The sequence below is a fragment of the Setaria viridis genome, chromosome 6 (assembly GCF_005286985.2).
Source record: "Setaria viridis chromosome 6, Setaria_viridis_v4.0, whole genome shotgun sequence".
Classification (NCBI taxonomy): domain Eukaryota; kingdom Viridiplantae; phylum Streptophyta; class Magnoliopsida; order Poales; family Poaceae; genus Setaria; species Setaria viridis.
The window spans coordinates 31,316,110-31,334,529 of record NC_048268.2 but is presented as its reverse complement, the minus strand read 5'-3'; the positions used below and the strand labels follow the sequence as shown (position 1 = coordinate 31,334,529).

At 45.4% G+C, this 18,420-nt stretch overlaps 4 protein-coding genes across 5 annotated transcripts; 2 read left to right on the top strand and 2 right to left on the bottom strand.

Annotated features, from left to right (window-relative positions):
* The first annotated feature begins 5,454 nt into the window (after positions 1-5,454).
* On the top strand, positions 5,455-8,084 carry LOC117860562 (ATP synthase subunit d, mitochondrial). Its single transcript, XM_034743878.1, has 5 exons — positions 5,455-5,771; positions 6,635-6,716; positions 7,268-7,332; positions 7,476-7,562; positions 7,680-8,084. Exons 1-5 carry the CDS (start codon positions 5,601-5,603, stop codon positions 7,779-7,781), a joined length of 507 nt encoding a protein of 168 aa, XP_034599769.1. The 5' UTR covers positions 5,455-5,600; the 3' UTR covers positions 7,782-8,084.
* Positions 8,085-8,535: 451 nt separating this feature from the next.
* LOC117860560 (uncharacterized) lies at positions 8,536-11,987 on the top strand. 2 transcript variants are annotated; one of them, XM_034743877.2, is made up of 6 exons: positions 8,536-8,876; positions 9,228-9,269; positions 9,355-9,470; positions 9,651-9,756; positions 9,856-9,909; positions 11,460-11,987. In XM_034743877.2, the coding sequence occupies exons 1-6, from the start codon at positions 8,592-8,594 to the stop codon at positions 11,607-11,609; spliced, it is 753 nt and encodes a 250-aa protein (XP_034599768.1). In that variant the 5' UTR covers positions 8,536-8,591; the 3' UTR covers positions 11,610-11,987. The 2 variants fall into 2 exon arrangements, with proteins under 2 accessions (XP_034599768.1, XP_034599767.1); XM_034743876.2 differs by having other exon boundaries at positions 8,541-8,876; positions 11,454-11,987.
* A 158-nt stretch (positions 11,988-12,145) lies between these two features.
* Positions 12,146-12,903, bottom strand: LOC117860563 (uncharacterized). Its single transcript, XM_034743879.1, has one exon. It carries the CDS (start codon positions 12,808-12,810, stop codon positions 12,340-12,342), a length of 471 nt encoding a protein of 156 aa, XP_034599770.1. The 5' UTR covers positions 12,811-12,903; the 3' UTR covers positions 12,146-12,339.
* A 3,487-nt stretch (positions 12,904-16,390) lies between these two features.
* Positions 16,391-17,675, bottom strand: LOC117861362 (transcription factor bHLH30). The gene is made up of 2 exons (XM_034744899.2): positions 17,264-17,675; positions 16,391-17,176 (listed from the first exon to the last, which is right to left on the bottom strand). Exons 1-2 carry the CDS (start codon positions 17,429-17,431, stop codon positions 16,610-16,612), a joined length of 735 nt encoding a protein of 244 aa, XP_034600790.1. The 5' UTR covers positions 17,432-17,675; the 3' UTR covers positions 16,391-16,609.
* Positions 17,676-18,420: the final 745 nt, after the last annotated feature.

Genomic DNA, 18,420 nt, shown 5'->3' with positions numbered 1-18,420 from the left:
ATTAGATACTGCTACAAAAGTATAAAGAAATCATTATGAATATACATAGTTTTTTTCCCCACATTGTGCATTAGTAGAGTAATTATTTGTTCAAGACTCGCCCTAATAAGAACAAAATAAGCCTTTATAATTTCAAATGAAATACATATATTTACCTTCCCACGATGAACATTGCGTGAAACGAGCGGCCGGGTTACGATTCAAGGAGAGGGCTTCGAGAGGGATAGACGGATAGCCTAACATTGGTGTCAATATTGCTGGAGCCACGGGCAGCAAGAAGACGGTAGACATTCTCTGCAAGAATGAGTTGACACATCAAACTCTAGACAGGCTTCCAACGTTAATAGCGCGGTTGGAGATAGAGGAGGTGTGTGAATGGAACTGAGCATTTCAAGTCACATAATTTCTAAGGCAACTAGTTATGATACCGCACTTCTTCATGTTTCTATATAGGGCCCTTCTTCTCCTTGCTAAGGTTCTTTATCCCTTCCTGTTGATACCGAATTATTGAACTTCTATAGTTAGTTTCGAAACATGAAGCCTTCATACTCCGAAACTGGAGCCCTATGTTAATACCAAAATTTGGAAATATGCTGTGAAAGGAAGGAATCGGCCGATCATGCAAAAAATGATGAAATCTCCTAACTAAGGATATTTGCGAGCTGGCTGTAGAGATCAGGAACATGTGCATGAAGAAAGAGAAAGCAAGAAAGTTAGAAGATTAAAGAAGTCAACGCACACATGTACACGGCAAGAGTTCCAACAGTCTGGCATGCACGTACGGGAGGTTGTTTATAGAATAAAATATTTTGGAGATAGAGTTGGTTAAGGATAAGCTTGATTAGAGATAGAGTTGGGTTAGTTAGAGATAGAGTTTTGATTAGAAAATATTGTGTACGTGACTTGCCTTGTACGTGATTAAAATGTCAATTATGTAACGTCAAAGGCCATCCGCCCTATAAATATTAAGGGTCCTGGCCATTGTAATTATCATCACACGATCAATAATACAACATATTTACCTTTACCTTTCGGCTTCACGCCATTGCCCTAGGAGTAGGAGTAATGTAGCTTCTCGACGAGTTCCTTCTAGCAAGCTGGGCTGCATCGACCTCGATCTCTAGCGAGCTGCAAGTTTCGTCATCAGGTGTTCTAGGCTTTAACCACCGGGCGCATCGCTGTGGTTTCGTCTAGTTTCATCTACCAGTTATCGAGTATCTTGGATCTTTGACTTACGGCGCATCGCTTCTGTCTTGATCTACGGTATTCACCAGTTATCCTGCCTTGATTAAGTCTGTATCGGCTGATATTTATCTGTTCTATCGTCTTGCCGTTCAGTTTGCTTTAATTAGCTTTAGATCGGTTCATTATAGATGACAGATCGCTTAATAGCCTATTGCATCTTAATCTTGGTTACCCCTTCGAGTGCTGTTGGGATTAAGTTTCGTTATGATTGGATTCATCGGCTAGTGGGGTTCAGATTAACATCCTTCTAAATATTTCTAGATTGCAACTACCGGGCGCATCGCTGTGGTTTCATCTAGAAGATATTGGTGGAGAGTTTAGTTTTGATCTCATCGGTTGTGGCTCTAGCTATGGTGGAGCGGCAGCTCAATAGCATCTTGTTTTCTATCGGCCGCCTGGCCGATGGTTATTGCAGAATATATTAAATCGGCTGGATGGCCGATGGATTACTCACACTCGTCAAGGATCGTATCGGCCTGATCGGCCAGTTGCCTCGGACTTCACAACGACTATCATCTCCTTGTCAGTTGAATGGTCAAACTGACTGGCACGCCCGCGCACACCACGCGCGTCGATTTGGATTCTGCACTGGAGTTAAGCAGATCTCCCAGGCCTTTCGTGTGTTAGTACGTGAAGGTCATCGCTTGATTTTTACGTCAACGTATTTTTGCTTGCTGGTTACTGCACCAAGTTTTGGTGTCAACACTTCCCTACTCTATATATCATTGCTCTACTTTGGCGGCAGACTATCTCATTGAAGCACCACAACGCTGAGATCCTACCCTGCTCGCTGCAACCTTTTTCTTGTTGCTTCTCCTGTAGCCGCATCTTGATGTTACTATTGTTCTTATCCTTGTTATACTTGTTGACCATCCTCTAGCACTCCAACTACCATTTCAATGGTTTTGTCCTCGTGCCCCGCCATCGTTGAGCTAGCTGACCACCAGATTCTACCTTGTAAAGAATCTCCAATGTATGGAACCGTCCACTATTCCTTAGATGGAACTCACAATGATTTTATATAACATGTTATGTTAGCTACAATGTTTAGAAACATGAATTGGATCCATAAAGGGACCTGCATAGAAAAAGAAGTGTGAGAATGGCGGGAGGGTGAGAGAGAGAAGGGGCGATGTGTCTTTAATTTCATGAAAGCATGTTCTATTTTTATATTTCAATGAGTGATTTCATATTTATGTTTCCAAAATATCACATAAGCAAAACAACATTTAATTCATGGTTGAAATATCTTCATGCAATGCATTGTTTCATTGTTTGTTGTTTCCTACTCTACATGCAAGACACAAGGTACCTTGAAAACAGTGTATACATGGTTTCATCCCCATGAAACTCATTTCACCTCTCTCATCATTAACTCTTTTCCACATCATTAAAAACGCTGACATGTCACTCTATTTAATGAGAATGAAAAGACCTTACTAAATCAACCTCACAATTATATAGCCGCATTAAATGTATAGAACCAGGTTGAAACCGTTCATTGATAAAGAAGTCCGGACTCCGAGTGCGTCACATCACCCATATATAAGACCCTCTACCCAAACGGTAATTTGAGTGAGCCGTATAGATTGGAGAAAATTTCCTATTTGACATAAGAAAAACTACCGGTTCCTTTCTTGACCCTCAAAAAATTTTAGTTCCCTATTTGACACCCGGTTCAACTTTTGTTTCTTATACGACACTTTGTTGGATTTTTCGTCCGGTAACCACTAAATGCCCTGCGAAAAGATGATTTTGCCCCTATAAGCCCCACCACCCTTCTCCCTCCTCCCCTTCTCCCTGTACATGCCTGCCATAGCTAGCACCTGTCACCGTCGAGGGGACGGCCTACCGCCACAACCGCTCCTAGCCAGACCACCTTCGAGGGAACGGCTTGCCCTGTGTCTCCTCCGCTCGGCTGCCGTCGACCGTCCCGCCATCCACGCCGCCGCTCGGGCCCAGCCACGCCTCCCCCGTTCCTCCTTGTTGCCGCCCCTTCCTACCCGCCGCCCCTTTCTGCCCATCGTCGCCATAGCCACCCGCCGCCACCCCTTCTCTCCTTCCTGCTCGTCGCTGCTGAAGACCCCTTCCTGCCCGTCTGCGTGGGTTGGGGGCCAGCTAGCTCGCCATGGCAGTCGTCTGCTCCACCAAGCCCCACCACCGCTGCCGCGCTGAGGCGTCGTTCCCGGCGACCTCCCTGGCCGATGCGGTGGTGAGGGTCCCAAGACGCCCTGCGCCATCGGCCACGGTCGCCGGTGCAGGTCTGGGAGCCGCAGGACCTGCAGCAGAGGAGGAGAAGGGAGCTGGAGGAGATGCGTGGTCACGCCTCTTGCCATAGTTGCTCACGGAGATGCTGCGGCTAGTGGACAACGGCGAGCTCGCAAGTAAGCTGGAGAAGATTCTGCAACATGAAAACATCAATCTGGATTCAAGAGCAACAGCTCTCTACTCCTCCCTTTCGATCTGCTGCATGCCTACCTCACCCCAAACTCTAAGCACCAAATCCATCGAATCCACCAAGATGCTGCCCAATTCAATTGCATGCAGATCCACCAGCCACCACCAAAGCAGCAACAAGCAAATCAGCGGGCAATGCTGCGTTGGTGCTATCAGCTTGGCCGTGCGGGCCAACCGAGGAAGACGTGCGATGACGTGAGGTGCGATGGCGGCGGCGTGGCCGTATAGGTCGAGCGAAAAAGATGGCAGCGCGAGAGGGTGGCTGGGGCTGGAGGGCGACAGGGGTGTGGAGCAGCGGGGGAGGCGTGGCTGGGCGGAGGGTGGCGACGGTCGGGGGAGGTGCGGATGAGCCCATGCGGTGTAGAGCAGAGGAGCGAGAATGGGAAGGAGAGGAGGGAGAAGGATGGTGGGATGCAAAGAGTAACATTATCTTTTCGCATTAACCGGACGAAAAATCCAATAGAAATATTTTTTTTATAAGAAAGGAATCAGTGAATTGTGGAGTGATGATTGGTATCTTCTACTCTTCCCGGTGGTTTGGACGCTGGCTGGTGCAAGTTGCTACCACAGGTACTTGCTCGTAACATTACTTTCACTGTACCGACGCGACAGGCCCTGACGTCGCTGCCCATCTCGGCGTCAGATATGTGCGGATATCGCGATGGGACAGCCGACCATGCATGGCTTGGCAGAGGATAGGTGCATGCACCTGCGTTCCGGGAAGAAGCCGTTGGTTTCACCTTCACGACTTCACCCGACTAGAAACTTCAGGCAGGGTCACGCCGCCGGGGATCGTCAGCCACTCAACAGCCGTGGCGTAGCCTTGCGCAACGGCGCGCGCGCGCGCGCGCACGCAGATGATGCCGGGCAGCACCGTGCTTTCCGCGTGCAAACGCAAGGAGACTGGCCGCCGGCAACTGGGGCATGCACCGCGCAGAGCGTGGGCGCCGGGACGGAGATCCGAGGCCCGGGAGAAGGCGCGGTGCCGAAGCAAGAGATCACCGGGATGATTATTATTCGGCGATGACGCGCGGCGACACGGGTTCCCACCAGCTTTCGGGAAAGCCTCGGATCGATGGGACGGATCGCGATGTGGATGCCCGATACGTTGCTGTGCAGCTGCAGTAGACGCCAGCGCGCTTTTTCCGCTTTCCTTGAAGGAACGCTCGCTCGCTCCTGGGTTGCCTTGCTTTCGCTGCTTTTCTAGCACTGCTTCCTGTGTACTTGCGCCGCCTGTCCCGTATCTCTCCTTTGCTTCATCTGCGCGACTCCACCGTTAACATCCGTTTCCTTGTAAAAAGAACTGCCATCGATTCTCAAGCACTGCTTCCAGCCTGCCACACATTCTCCGATCAATCTCTCTTCGTGATTCGTAATTTGTTCAAAAACCATGCAAAAAACGATCAGCGATGCTCTGCTCGTTCGCCGAAAAACGGGAGCAGATTGATCCATGGAAGTTGATCTGCGTCGAGAAAGGAAAGAAATGCTGAGACGCATCACGCATGGGGCAGCTTTGCTTTGCTTTAGCCCTGCGACAGTACTTGCTCGACTCGAACACTGTCAGTGCCAATATGGGCTTTATATTGCCTCTCCAAAATTAGACGGGCCTTCTTTTTTTAGGCGAGGCATCCAGCCCAACGACCGACCTCAGGATTTTGATACGGCCTATTTCAGCCCAACCCAAAACGTCGTCATTCTTCTTCACGGCCCGGTTGAACCCACCAAATACTCTCTTCTCTGCCCATCACTCCGCGAGCACGACCAGGCCAACCCCACATACCTACCCATTTCCTCGTGCGGTCGGAGCGCAGCGCGGCGGCGGCGGCAGCGAGAGAGGGGAGGGGAGCCGGCGGGACCCAGGAAGGCTCGAGGGAGGAGCCAGCTGCGGGGCGGTGAAGATGAGCGGCAACGGGAAGAAGGTGGTCGATATGGCGGTCAAGGCCGGCAAGGCGATCGACTGGGACGGCATGGCCAAGATGCTCGTCTCCGAGGAGGCGCGCAAGGAGTTCGCCACCCTCCGCCGCACCTTCGAGGACGTCAACCACCAGCTCCAGACCAAGTTCTCCCAGGTGCCCGATCCCCGCTCTCTCTCCTCCCCCCCGGCTGATCTGGCCTAGGGTTTCCAGATCTGGCGCCTCACCCCCTGCGCAGGTTCCTTCCTCAAAATGGATCCGATCCGTTTGACTAGTCGATGTAGAAATGGCGTCGCTCGGTAGCAGTGTCCAGTGGAGCCAATCTGATTGTTTGGACCCTTTTTTTATATATGTTTACATTTTTCTTGTGAGCTCTAGCGATCTCTTATTGATGTAACTAGGTTAAATTTATAATTGTATCTGTACTAATTGGGACACCGCCCAGATAGGCTGTTATTCGAAATTGAGTGGCTGCTATGCTACAATTCACTTAGTGGCCATTGTTAGTTTAGTTTTTAGTATTGATCCTTAATTAACACAGGAGCTGGTATGAAGTCAACTTCCGAACTGTATTCAAGCCCTCCATGACTTAGGATCTGGAAAACTTTCTCTTGCAATAAGAAGGTTTCGTTCTGTTCCTGATGAGAGAATATGGAGGCATTACATTCTAAAGAATTGGGTTTCAAGTAAATATCAATTGTATCAATATTGAAGGTTATTTTTGGCTTCATATGCGAACCAAGCATTGCCACTTAAGCCAAAAAAGTCGTATATATCCTTTGTGAGTTGTGGGCTTATATTATTTAAACTTCAATTACATCAAAGTAGGCAGCAAGCTTCCTTTCTCTCATGTTGGATGCTCGACTTATTGCTACATTACCTTGCAAGTTGCTGGGCGTATAAGACAGCCGAGTTATGCATCATCCCCCGAACTTGAAATACTGCATATTCCACAAGTGTTACTTTTATGCCCTAGATCAATGTGTTCTCTAAGTTGTGTATGTTTTCTGTTGTTGCAGGAACCCCAACCGATTGATTGGGAGTACTACAGAAAAGGAATTGGATCTAAAGTGGTGGATATGTACAAGGAGGCTTATGAAAGTAAGTATCCTTGTAATACAGAACTAATTTCATTTCTAGAAATCTTAAAGGAGTGTTTTCTGGGTAACATTGAAGATGTTCTGAAGTAACTGCCTTGCTCTGTTGATTTTTCAAGCTTCTTTCTAGTTACGGGGCAAGGGTTTATACTCATGGATATCCCTTACAGGCCTTTGAAACTTACAAAACAATCTGGCTGTTTGTTTATGGTTTCATTTCTTTCTGTTAATCATAACAATTGTTCAACTGTGTATAAAATTATAAAGTATGCTTAGAAGGATAAATTCATTATATTTGCTTCCATTAGTGTTTCTACTGAATGCTTGTGCTGCTATGTTAGCATGTTTTTATTGCAAGCTGTGGGCATATAACATCACATATCATATTATTTTTTCACTTATGGTGGACCTTTGTCTACCTCAATTTTTGTTGCAACTGATGCTGTGAATAGTCTTTGGTCTGTTGAAATACTTCTCAGGGTGATTGTTTGTCGAACATATATCCTTTATTATATACCTCTTTCTCACTGATATTTAATCTTGAAATAAATGCAGGCATCGAGATCCCCAAGTATGTTGACACCGTTACTCCTGAGTACAAGCCAAAGTTTGATGCTCTGGTCAGCAGCTATTCCTCTCACACTATTGTATTTTCATGTTTGTCGCCTTATGAGAATTTTTTTTATGTTGTGTCTTGAGCCGTTCTACGAACGTATGCTGATGTTCTTTTTCTTTTTGGTCCCTATATGTATGTTACCTGTAGGTTGTTGAACTGAAGGAGGCTGAGAAAGCGTCTCTGAAGGAGTCAGAAAGGATCGAGAAGGAAATTGCTGAACTCAGGGAAATGAAGGTGGGGAAATTCTTTAGTGCTTCTCAGATTAGATCGTTTTTCCTGAAACTTTTGCATTTGTTTGTCATATTTAATACAATGTGTCCATTCACTTCGATATCTTGTTTGTGTGTGCAGAAAAAGATCAGCACAATGACAGCGGATGAGTACTTTGAGAAGCACCCTGAAGTCAAGCAGAAGTTTGATGATGAAATCCGTAACGATTACTGGGGATATTGAAGAGCAGAAGAGAACTTTTAGCTGCCATTTCCATGTTTGTGAAGAACCAATAATTTTTCCGTGCCCTGATATGTATAGGGGAAACCAGCCGTCTCAAATCTGGTGGTTTCGGTAACATGTGCATGGGGCTTGGTGGAATGCCTTCAGAACCGACTGTGTTAAGCTTTCTTGAAATTCCATCTAAACACATTTTGTTTAACCTCACCATTTTCTCGAGGATTGTTGGCTGTCTTGCGAAGATTATGTTATGTCCTTAGCTCCTTTCTACTTGAATAAGAGGATTATGCAGACTTTGTTCCCCCACTTGCCTTCAGTGACAGTCTTTAGTCCGAATGCTTGAATGCTGTTCGATGCAAGTGTAACACTGATGCTGCCTAATGCCCATTTGAAACCTTTTTGATGCTTTCGGTGTCATCTTGGGCATCAACCGCTTTGAAACGTGATGGATATATTAATAAATCTCAAATGTAGTATGCTTATGAATGCAAAGTATTCATGTAGGAAAAGTCTATATTTTAGTAAATGCATGTTTTTGTGCTTCTATTAAATTCATTCATACTTTTGATGTCCCTATCGGTAGTAGAGTATATTGATCTTTTTTTTCCTTCAAAGATTAAAATGACTGGGCCGTGTACTGCAATCGAAGCCCGGGATCAGCCCAGCCCAACGTTATTCGACGCTGACCGGTCACCGTTGAGCCATCGAAATGCTGACCCCACCTGTCATTGACTCTGAAGCAACGAGGCCCAGCGAGCAGCACCGGCCGGCGGCCGCTACACGGAACCCACGGTTTCCACCAAGCCACGCGGCATGGCGGCGGTGCGCGCATCCCCACGCCTCCGCTCCCTTCCCCTGCTGTTCTCCCAGCCAGACGCCGCCGCCGCAGTCCGGCGTAGTTTCTCCTGCGCCAGCGCCTCCCCCTCCCCGGCACCCACCCGGGCCATGGCGTCCCCATTCTCGTCATCCGCAACCCCCACCCCGTACACGACGCTCGTGGGGCGCGTGAGCTGCGAGCGCGAGATCAAGCGCAGCAAGTTCATCGCCATCGCCGCTCCCGTCGTCAACGAGCGCGCCGCCATGGCCTTCCTCGACGAGGTGCTCCTCCCTCCATCCCGTGTCCATCTTCTAGCGAGGTCGTAATTTCTCATGTCCAGCTGCAGCGGAAATCCATGCCTTATCTATATTTATTAATTAGCGTTGCAATTTCGCTGTAATTCCGGTGCGCCATTTGCTTTACCCTAGCTGATAACTAATGTGGAGTAATTTCAAACACTAGAAAATGTTGCATCGAGGGATTCATTCATGCAACTCCCAATAAGTATTTCCACTCATCTACACAGCAAACTTATCCGTGCTAAAAAGTACCGAACTATTCTTTGATTTGAAACTCTGTTTACTTTTAAAAACGAGTAACTCTGTTAACTCGACCCACTTGGTTTGTGATAGGTCAAGGATCCACGTGCTACCCATAATTGCTGGGCATACAAGGTTTGTAGTTCTATCTCAAGCTTGCTATTCATGTATGCGTGTTAAGTGTTAACAGTGAACTGATCTTGTGTGAATGTGTGTTTAGCTGGGAGAGCAATTCCGTTACAACGATGATGGTGAGCCTTCTAGCACTGCTGGGAAGCCAATATACTCTGCCATCATTTCCTCCGGCATTGACATGGTTATGGTGGTTGTGATTAGGTAACCATTTTGTCAAGCAACACACTTCATTCATATGTTCATCAATCACGATTTGACCAATTGGCTTGCAGTAATTGGTATCATCCATACAGTTTATGTTCCACTACGTATTTTGACAGGATACACTTTCCATGTGATTACCATTTTACTTTATTTTTTTGTTTTAAACAACTTGAACAGATATTTTGGAGGCATAAAATTGGGAACCGGTGGGCTGGTGAGAGCTTATGGTGGGGTTGCTTCTGAATGCCTTAAAGATGCTCCTACTAACCTTGTGAAACCAAAGGTGATCAATGTCTAATTCTTTAGCATGCCGTTTTATGTTTTTTTGTTTCCTGCTATAATGGTAGGTATAATTCTTGTATGGTGTATATTTACATTCCAGGCTCGTGCGGGTATGGAGGTACCATTTGATCTGTTGGGCACAGTATACCATCAGGTGATTATAATCATCTTGCTTTTAAGAATGGCTAGCACAAATAGCAAAACTGGATTTAGCAACACTTCTCATATCCTTGATTAAAGCCTAATCTGTAACTGTTTCAAGCACGTTACAGTGCATTTATGGTGTCAGAATTCTGATGCTAAGAAATTATGTTTAAAAAGCTAGGTTATTTTACCTAATATGCACATCCACTTCTTATGTGCATGCAACAATATACAGAGTAGGCTATAATTGCTTGATCTGTCATACAGTATGTAGATTTTGTAGTACCTTTAACTATGGCCTGATTCCAGCAACTTTGTTCCTCTTGCAACAAGCTAGAAGTAAAAGGTTTTCTATGACCAGTAGATTTGATTAAATATATCTGTTGAATGAATTAAAACAATCAATATATACTTGCTATATCTTGTTCTTAAAAATTGTTGCGCTGATGTTCTTGTTTGGTACGCTACTTTGGGATCCCAGGAATTGACACGCACTGCAACTTTTTGTGTATCTTGCGGCGGGCTAGAACTAGAAGAAGATTTCCTATGACCTGTAGATTTGGTTAATCTAAAAAATGATTCTTTTTTGTTACAAATTTTAAACATTGGTGTATACTTTTTATAACTTGTTTCTTATAAATTGTTGCGCTGATGCACCCCAGACATGCACTATAACGTCTTCAAACTTATAGTTCAAGTTGAAGCAGTGAAGCATTGTCTCTAAATTCCAAACTCAGAACCAGTTAGCCATGGCTTATGCCTTCTAGCTTTTTTTTTTCCAATTTAAATTCATCCTCTTTGGCAGACTTCTGACAAGTTTTCTATAATCGGCTAGTTGGGAACTTGGGAGGCAGTGCCACTGTGCCAACCACCGCATGGGAAAATACTAGCAAACTCTCAGCTGCATAATATTAGAATGCCCGGCTAGTCTATTTTCTCTTTGGTCATGTTATTTGATTTACTAATGTTACTGTTTTTGTTTGAACCATGATGTAGAACATCTTAGTAGGGCTGTGTCAGCTGAGCAGAGTTGAACTCCTGACTGTCTATTTACATTGAGGTGCTAATGTTGGCCCAATTTACAACTGAGCGGAGTTATTTGTATTTTGAAATAATGGAACACTATCAATTATGACCAAACTGACATCCTAACTCCAAATTGTTTGAAGTGGTTTTAATTTTCTTTGCTAATGCTAGCATATGGGACTGGAAGGCTTGGGGCATCCAAGGTTCTGAAAGTTGATACTGGATGGATCTGCGTCCCATTGCAGGCAGTAGCAATTTCTGGGCTTTAAAGTAAAAACAGGTTAAAAATTGACTGGTTATAAAAAAAATATCAGCAAAGCTTAGTGAACCCATGGTTATGGTGATCTAAACTCTAGGTTGCAAGAGCTAATTTCAATCCCCTGAACTAAATGTTTTTCACACACAGCACTGTTATCACTGGTTCTGCTGCCTGTTGGCATATGAACCACTGTTTAATCCTTGTTCATTTAACATGCTTATGGCTTCTTACTTCTTTGATTTCTATGACTCAATTAAATCTTCTAACAGTTGCAGCATTTCCAAGCTGAAGATATTAAACAAGACTATGACACTGGCAAAGATGGTACTGTTATGGTCATGTTCAGAGTGGAATATGAAAAAATTGAGGATCTTGGAAGTGCAGTGAATTCAGCTTGTAGCAGGAAAATAGAACTGTTTCTATAAATGGGAGGCAGGGACAAGGATTATTTTTCAGTTGCAGTGTGTAAGTTGCAACTGGTACAGCTTCTGCTAGTTCAGTGTAAGTATGGAGACACTCAAATCCTCTGTATTTGCAAGATAGTTCTTCATGCTCTCCTGCTTTGATACTCATGTCCCTTCCTACTTTGTTCTGGAATCTTCAAGGCTTATTTTTCGGCCAGCATGTAGGCACCAGAAATATTTGGCACCTTGTTTGAGCTAACTGCTAGACCATATTGAATTGCCCCCCAATTTACCCTGTATAGTCTCTATCTTTTGATTTCACAGTGTAAGATTCATGATCTTTGTGACTAATTGTTGTCAAATTGGTGATTCTTCTCTCAGTTAATTGTGTTACCATGATGGGAATCTTGTCTTCCAGTTGTCCATTTCCATGTTATAGTAGCATTATCATGATACTTAGATTTTTGCCATATTATCTACATGCCTCTACTGCTTCAGGGTTGCTCAAACGAATCATATCTAATCCACTTGAAGTCTTATCTGAAAGCTAAGCAATGTATCAAAACGAGTAATACTTTATTAACAGAAGACAAAATGGTACAATCTACTGGCTGCATTCACAATCACACAAAATGCTAGCCAGTATCACCCAAATAGCAGAACAAACATGACAGACATACTGATAGTGACCACATATGACAAATCAAATTCCTGACTAACAGAAATAAATAGAAGTCTCCTGCTACCAACTTCAAGGGCTGCTGGTTTGTGGGGGTGGGGCGGTGAATGGAATGGGAGGCACCTGGAGACCTGGAATGGTAGGGATTGTTGTTGGCATCGTGGTTGGAATCGATGGCATGGTAGTGGGGATTGAGGGAATTGGTGGCAGTGTGACTGGCACTGCAGGGATGTTTGGTAGAGATGGGATGGCACCAGCGGCTGCTGGTGGCAGGGTGACCTTTGGAATGGGAATGGATGGAATTGGTGGGATTGCCATCTTTGGCATCGCTGGTAGCGGAATGGAAGGAACTGGAGGCAGTGTGGTTGGAACTGCTGGTATGGAAGGCACTGGGGGCAGTGTGGTTGGAACTGCTGGTGTGGATGGCTGAGCTGGTGCGGCCTCTGGCGCAGCTTCTGTGTCCAAAAGATGGCGAGCTGCGAAGCTGTTATTGAGGGCTGTCAAGGCTAGCAGCAGAACGAGAAGAGGTCCATGACGAGCCATGGTAAGCGAATCAGGAAACTTTCTCCTTGCAGTTGCAGGGGGCTACTATAAATGTGTTGATCTTTGGTGTTACTTGTGATTCTGCGAAGCTCCTGATGCTGGAACTATTTATAGCAGTATGTGGTCAGGTGATCCAGAGGCCAGGAGCAGTGGTATCGTTGGTTGTTGACCTGTGCGCTGGCTTCTGAACTCACCTGGGCTTGGTTGTTTAGCGGCCAATGCGCTTTGCGGGTGTAGTTCAGGGAGTTGGGAACTTCTTGCTCAATTGTTGAACTGATGGACGGTCCAGTTGTTGGATTTGTTGCTCTGAACTTTTGAAATGCTCGCTGCCGAGAAATTCAATAAACAAGTTTACTGTTGAATCATTTTAATTTTTAAATATTATATTAAAAAATTGAGTGAGAGCCTCATTCACGTTGCACTCTAGTTATTGGGTAAAGGGACGTGCGATTTTAACGTTCCACCTTTCGCTATGGCTATACGGCAGCATCGAGTTCCACTATGGTGGAGTTACATTCAGAACTTCGATTACTTGACACTAGTCCAGTAACTCGTGCTCTCGCATGGGCTAACGTTGTTAAAAGCTTTTGTATTTGAAAATTATTTAGAAATTAAACTCTTAACTAATAATTAAAATTGTTTACCTACTACTCATTTTTTCAATACTTCATCATAATACTCATATAGATGTGTACTTACTTTTGTCCAATTATGATTGATTTTTAATTATTAATTACTCTATACACTTTTTCATCTACATGCACACTTTTTTCAGTTGTATCATACCTCCATACATTGTGTTTTGCATAAAAACCAATATTTTTCATCATTTCCTCACATACATGTATAAATGATCTACATGGTGACACTCATCATACGTATATATCTTAACTTAACATTTTTATATTCACAATGACATAAATAGGTAATTTAGAATCATATATTAGTTTACTATTGGATATTTCTGTACGATGCACATGAAGATAATTAGATTCAGATTTAGGTGTTTAAATTAGGTTATTTTAATAATGACACATGTGGGTAACTTAGATACAAATTTAGAATGACATTTTAAGTTCTTTATAACAAAATGCATGAGTAAATTGGATGAGGATTATGGGTTACTTTAGATTATTTTTTATAATTTTTAGGGTTTATTTTAGAATATTTCACAATAATAGTGGTGGGTAATTTTTTAGAAAATATAATAGACCAATGACTGATTATTAGAGTTAATAGGATTGACGTTTGATGTTTATAATTTTTATGAGGATTTCTAGGATTTATCTTTATTTTCAAGCGTGTCTCGTGAGAACTAATGCGGAGTCTGCAATAGACAAAAAATGAGATCACATTCCTACAAAACTAATACCTTGAGCTACCTCTTATTTGTTAAATATTCGAACACAATACTTATACTTATTATCTTCATTCGAGTGTAATAGATTTTCATTAGTAATTACTCTGTAATGTTTGCATCCATATTTACAATCTTTAAATTTTCACTTTGCATCACAAGTATGCGCTTGAATTTGTTTAATTTACCCTGAGTTTGAGCTATAATTTGAACATAGAAATTTTTATTCTCATCACTTCCTCTGTATTTGTACAAATGGTAACATACACATCATGCGTATATACCTTAATTATTATATTATATACCAATAGGGTAAGAAATCGACGATTTAGTATCATATATTGGTGTATATTTTTAATTAAGGTAATTTGGATTCAAATTTAGGGTTATTACCTTATGTTATTTTTAATAATAGCATATGTAGGTAATATAGATGCAAACTTAATGGGTTATTTTAATTATTTTTTGAAGTATTAGTGGTGGGTAATTTAGTTGCAAATTTAGGGTTATTTTAAATTAATTTTATAACGGTAGAAGTGGGTAATTTTGATGAAGATTATGGATTACTTTAATTTATTTTATATAATGGCACATGTAGGTAATTTAGATATAGATTTAGAGGGTTACTTTAAGCTATTTTTTAATTGTTTAGGTGGGTAATTTTTTAGAAAACACAATAGATCCAATGACTATGGTGATTTGAGTCGGTCGATTGATGGCTAGATGTTTTGTTTTTTAAGAATTTATAGGAATTTTTTTATTTTTAAAGTGTCCATCTAGGATTTCAAGGTGGCTTCATGTGGAGGCTTCAAAAGAAGCATCCAATTAGTAATAGTAAGATGCCATACTATACCACACCACCATGGCTTATAACAAGGAAAAGCATTTAAAAAGCCACAAAAGGCATGTATTTTGCAAACGAGTTATGAATATAAGAATGTTTAAATCAAAACTCTATTTGTTTTTGTTTCTGGGGCTGAGTTCCTAGGCCCAAGCTCGTTATTGAACCAAACCCAAGAGTGACAAGGTTATGAAAACGAGTGCTACAAAGGGAGGGACAGGAGCCACGATGAAATCAGGCGGGGAGAGGGCTATTGATCTATTGAAGGCATATGTGCGAGGACCACAGCGTGACTAAAGATGTAAAGCACAGTATACGAATCAGAAGGTGGAGATCTCCGTTGAATGAAATGGTATTTCAAGCACCCGAGTTCTAACACCCCCTAGTTTATAAGAAATTTTGTTAGTTTTTAATCACTTGTAAGAAACTTAGAATTACTAAAACTTTTTTTTAAAAGAACGTGCTGAGCTTGTTTTTGAGAGAGTCAAGTTTACAAGACAACTAAAGAAAGAAACAAACCAACGACTCGAGGAGGAAACAGCCGCCAAACGATGGAAAGGCAAAAAACAAAATATATACTCACGGTGCATGAGGTTCACCGCCTCAAACTTAACACCACTGCTATCCCACAAAACCTACCGAAGCCCAGACTCTCGCCTCCTCCAGGTCGGTGGGAGCCAGCGCGATGGGTTGAAGAGCCGAGCGCTCATGAGCCCTCCTGTTCCTCTCACACCACAGCAACCAAGCAACCAACCAAAGTGTCGAACCCTTTGTGTCGGGTCTTCAACACCCTCTTCCTAGCTTGTAACCACCAGACCGTGAATGCCCCTTCCTCTTGCGGCACCAAATAATGGAGGTTGACATAGCGAAGGATGCGAAACCATGTATCCCTGTGGACGCAACCAGTAAGCAAATGGTCTAACGTATCGACCTCCTGTGTACATAGAACGTAATTGTCCCTATCCCGAAGGTCATGGCAGCGTAGACGATTGGAGGTCTAGCAGCGATGGGAAATGGCATAGTATAATTAGAGGTGGATGCCGATCAGGAGAATTTACATGGGTATTTGTGTGTAGTTTGGTACTCTCTCTATCCTAAAGTATAAGTTGTTTTAGGCTTTGAAGTTCATAACTTTTACTTATACATCTAGACATAATAATTATACATCCAGACATAATAAATATTTAAGTGTATAATAAAATCTATGAAACTAATTTGCGACGGTGAGAGTAGGTTCGAATGCCTACGTATATAAGGTTTCAGTGAAGTGTGCATGTGTAGGGTTCGTTGTGTGTTCGTATTTGTTTAGATGAGCTGTTGGCAGGCGTAAAATAGAAGTTTTAAGTTATGTAGTTGTAGTTGGGTGACCGAGAGAGAAGGAATTTTCAAGGGGAAAAGGGTAAACACCCCTGCAAAATCCACCAGCACCACGATGCCCTAAATTCCACTGTCGCAAACAGTACATCTGACAAGTCTGCATACGACCATACTATTCTTTGCAAGTACAAAGACCAACTGTTGAATGACACGTAAAATCAGACTAGCACGAACAAGTTGGAGACAAGACCAGGAGTCCAGGATCGAGTGCATCAGCACGGCGTTCACTGCACCTCGGCGATCTGCGCCGAGAAGCGCGGCCGCTTGTACCCCTCCGCGGCGGAGAGGTGCTCCTCCCGGTCGAGCAGCACGGCGCGCAGCGCCGTCCGCAGCGTGGACATCGCCACCGCCCTGTTGCCTCTGTCCGTGGCGGCGGCCGCCACTACGTCGCCGTCGCCGTCATCGCAGCAGACGTCCAGCTCCAGGACGCCGCGGGTCCGCCCGCCGACGGTGGCGATCTCGGCGCGGACGGGGCGCGCGTTCCCGACGGACCGCACGGCGCGGCCCAGGTCGGTCATGAGCCCCGGTCGGTCGGCGCAGCACACCCACGCCCTAACGCGCCGCGGCGGCCGCAGGCGGCGGTCGCAGGCGTCGTCGGCGTCCGTCCCGAGACCGCCGACGCCGCCGTAGTGTCGACCGGCGGGACGCCAGCGGTCGTCCTCCTCGACGCCCACCTCGTCGCCTTCCCCGGGGATGACGCCGGCGCCGACGCCCTTCGCCGCGTCGCTCGCCTTCCCGCGCAGCTCCCGCACGTGCCGCACCACCTCGCCCAGCAGCGCCGCCTTGTCCATCTGCACGAGCGCGGGTCAGCCGTCAGCCACGGCGCACCGTATCAGGAGCAAGAGCTAGCCATCATTTCGCAAAGCCCATGCACGTACCCGTGACGCAGAGGGGACGAGGGTGCGGAGCGTGGCGAGGTGCGCGTTGATCCGCTGCCGCCGCTTGCGCTCGGCCTCGCTGTGGCTCCGGCCCCGCTCCTTCTTCCGCGACGCCGGCGCCGGCGCCGGGCGCTCCTCCTCTCCGTCCTCCGTCATCACCACCACCATCTCTCTCCGCCGCCCCCTCGCTCACCACTCGACAACCCAAAGAACTGAACGGACCACGCCGGCGCGTCGCGGCTGCCGTAATTAAAAAGCTCGCGATCCGCCGGAAGTGGGAGCGTCGCTGCCTCGCGGGGCGGGGGTTTTAAAACGGAGGCCGTCGATAGAGCCGGCGGGGAACCCCAGGAGTCGTCGACCACGACATGCTGGGCGCAGAGCTCGGGCCGCGCGCCGACACGATGCGCGCTTCCTTTTTGTTCGGGGCTGGCCGGCTGGCGTCAGCGCGGGCGCCCGCGACGACGGTTGTTTTGGCGCCTCGCGCGACGTGGAAACACGGGCTTCCGGTTGGCCGGAGCCGAAGCGAGTGTTCGGGTCGGGCAACGGCAAGGGAGGGAGGCACGTCGCGTCGCGGGGACATGGGAGCGAGCGACACGGCGCCTGTGGCTGATCGCTGCGTTGCTTTGCGTCAGGGAGGCGCGGCAGCCTTTGGGGTTGGGAGGGATGGATCAGAATTCCTGCTGGGCTAGGGCTTGCTTTTCCACGTTCGAACGTAAATTGTCGGCCGGTCAGCGAAAAGCGTCGGCGGCCAAAACGCTGCTGCAGCAGCGTAGCTTTGCTGCTTCAAAAATTTACCGTCCGGAGCTCGGCCTAGCTCCAGCTATATATCATGTTGTCAAGATAAATACTTGGACAAGCTATAATAGTTGGGTTATTTTTTCATCTTCCACACATCTGAATTTTTTATGACCAATCTATGAACAACAGCAGCGAGTGTAGGGTTCGGGGTTAGCAGGACCAAACGTATATCCATTCCTGAAAGCAGCTTGAAGGACATGTCACCAACTTAGCATTCATGTCATCTTTCAAAAAAAAAAAACATTCATGTCATTTTGCTCCAGCGTGGAGCAGCCCCCCATCCTGGTGCTTAGCCAAGTAAAAAAATCGTCAACCATGCTTTGAAAGGTTGCTCAGGAGCTCGTCGGTCCGACTATGGT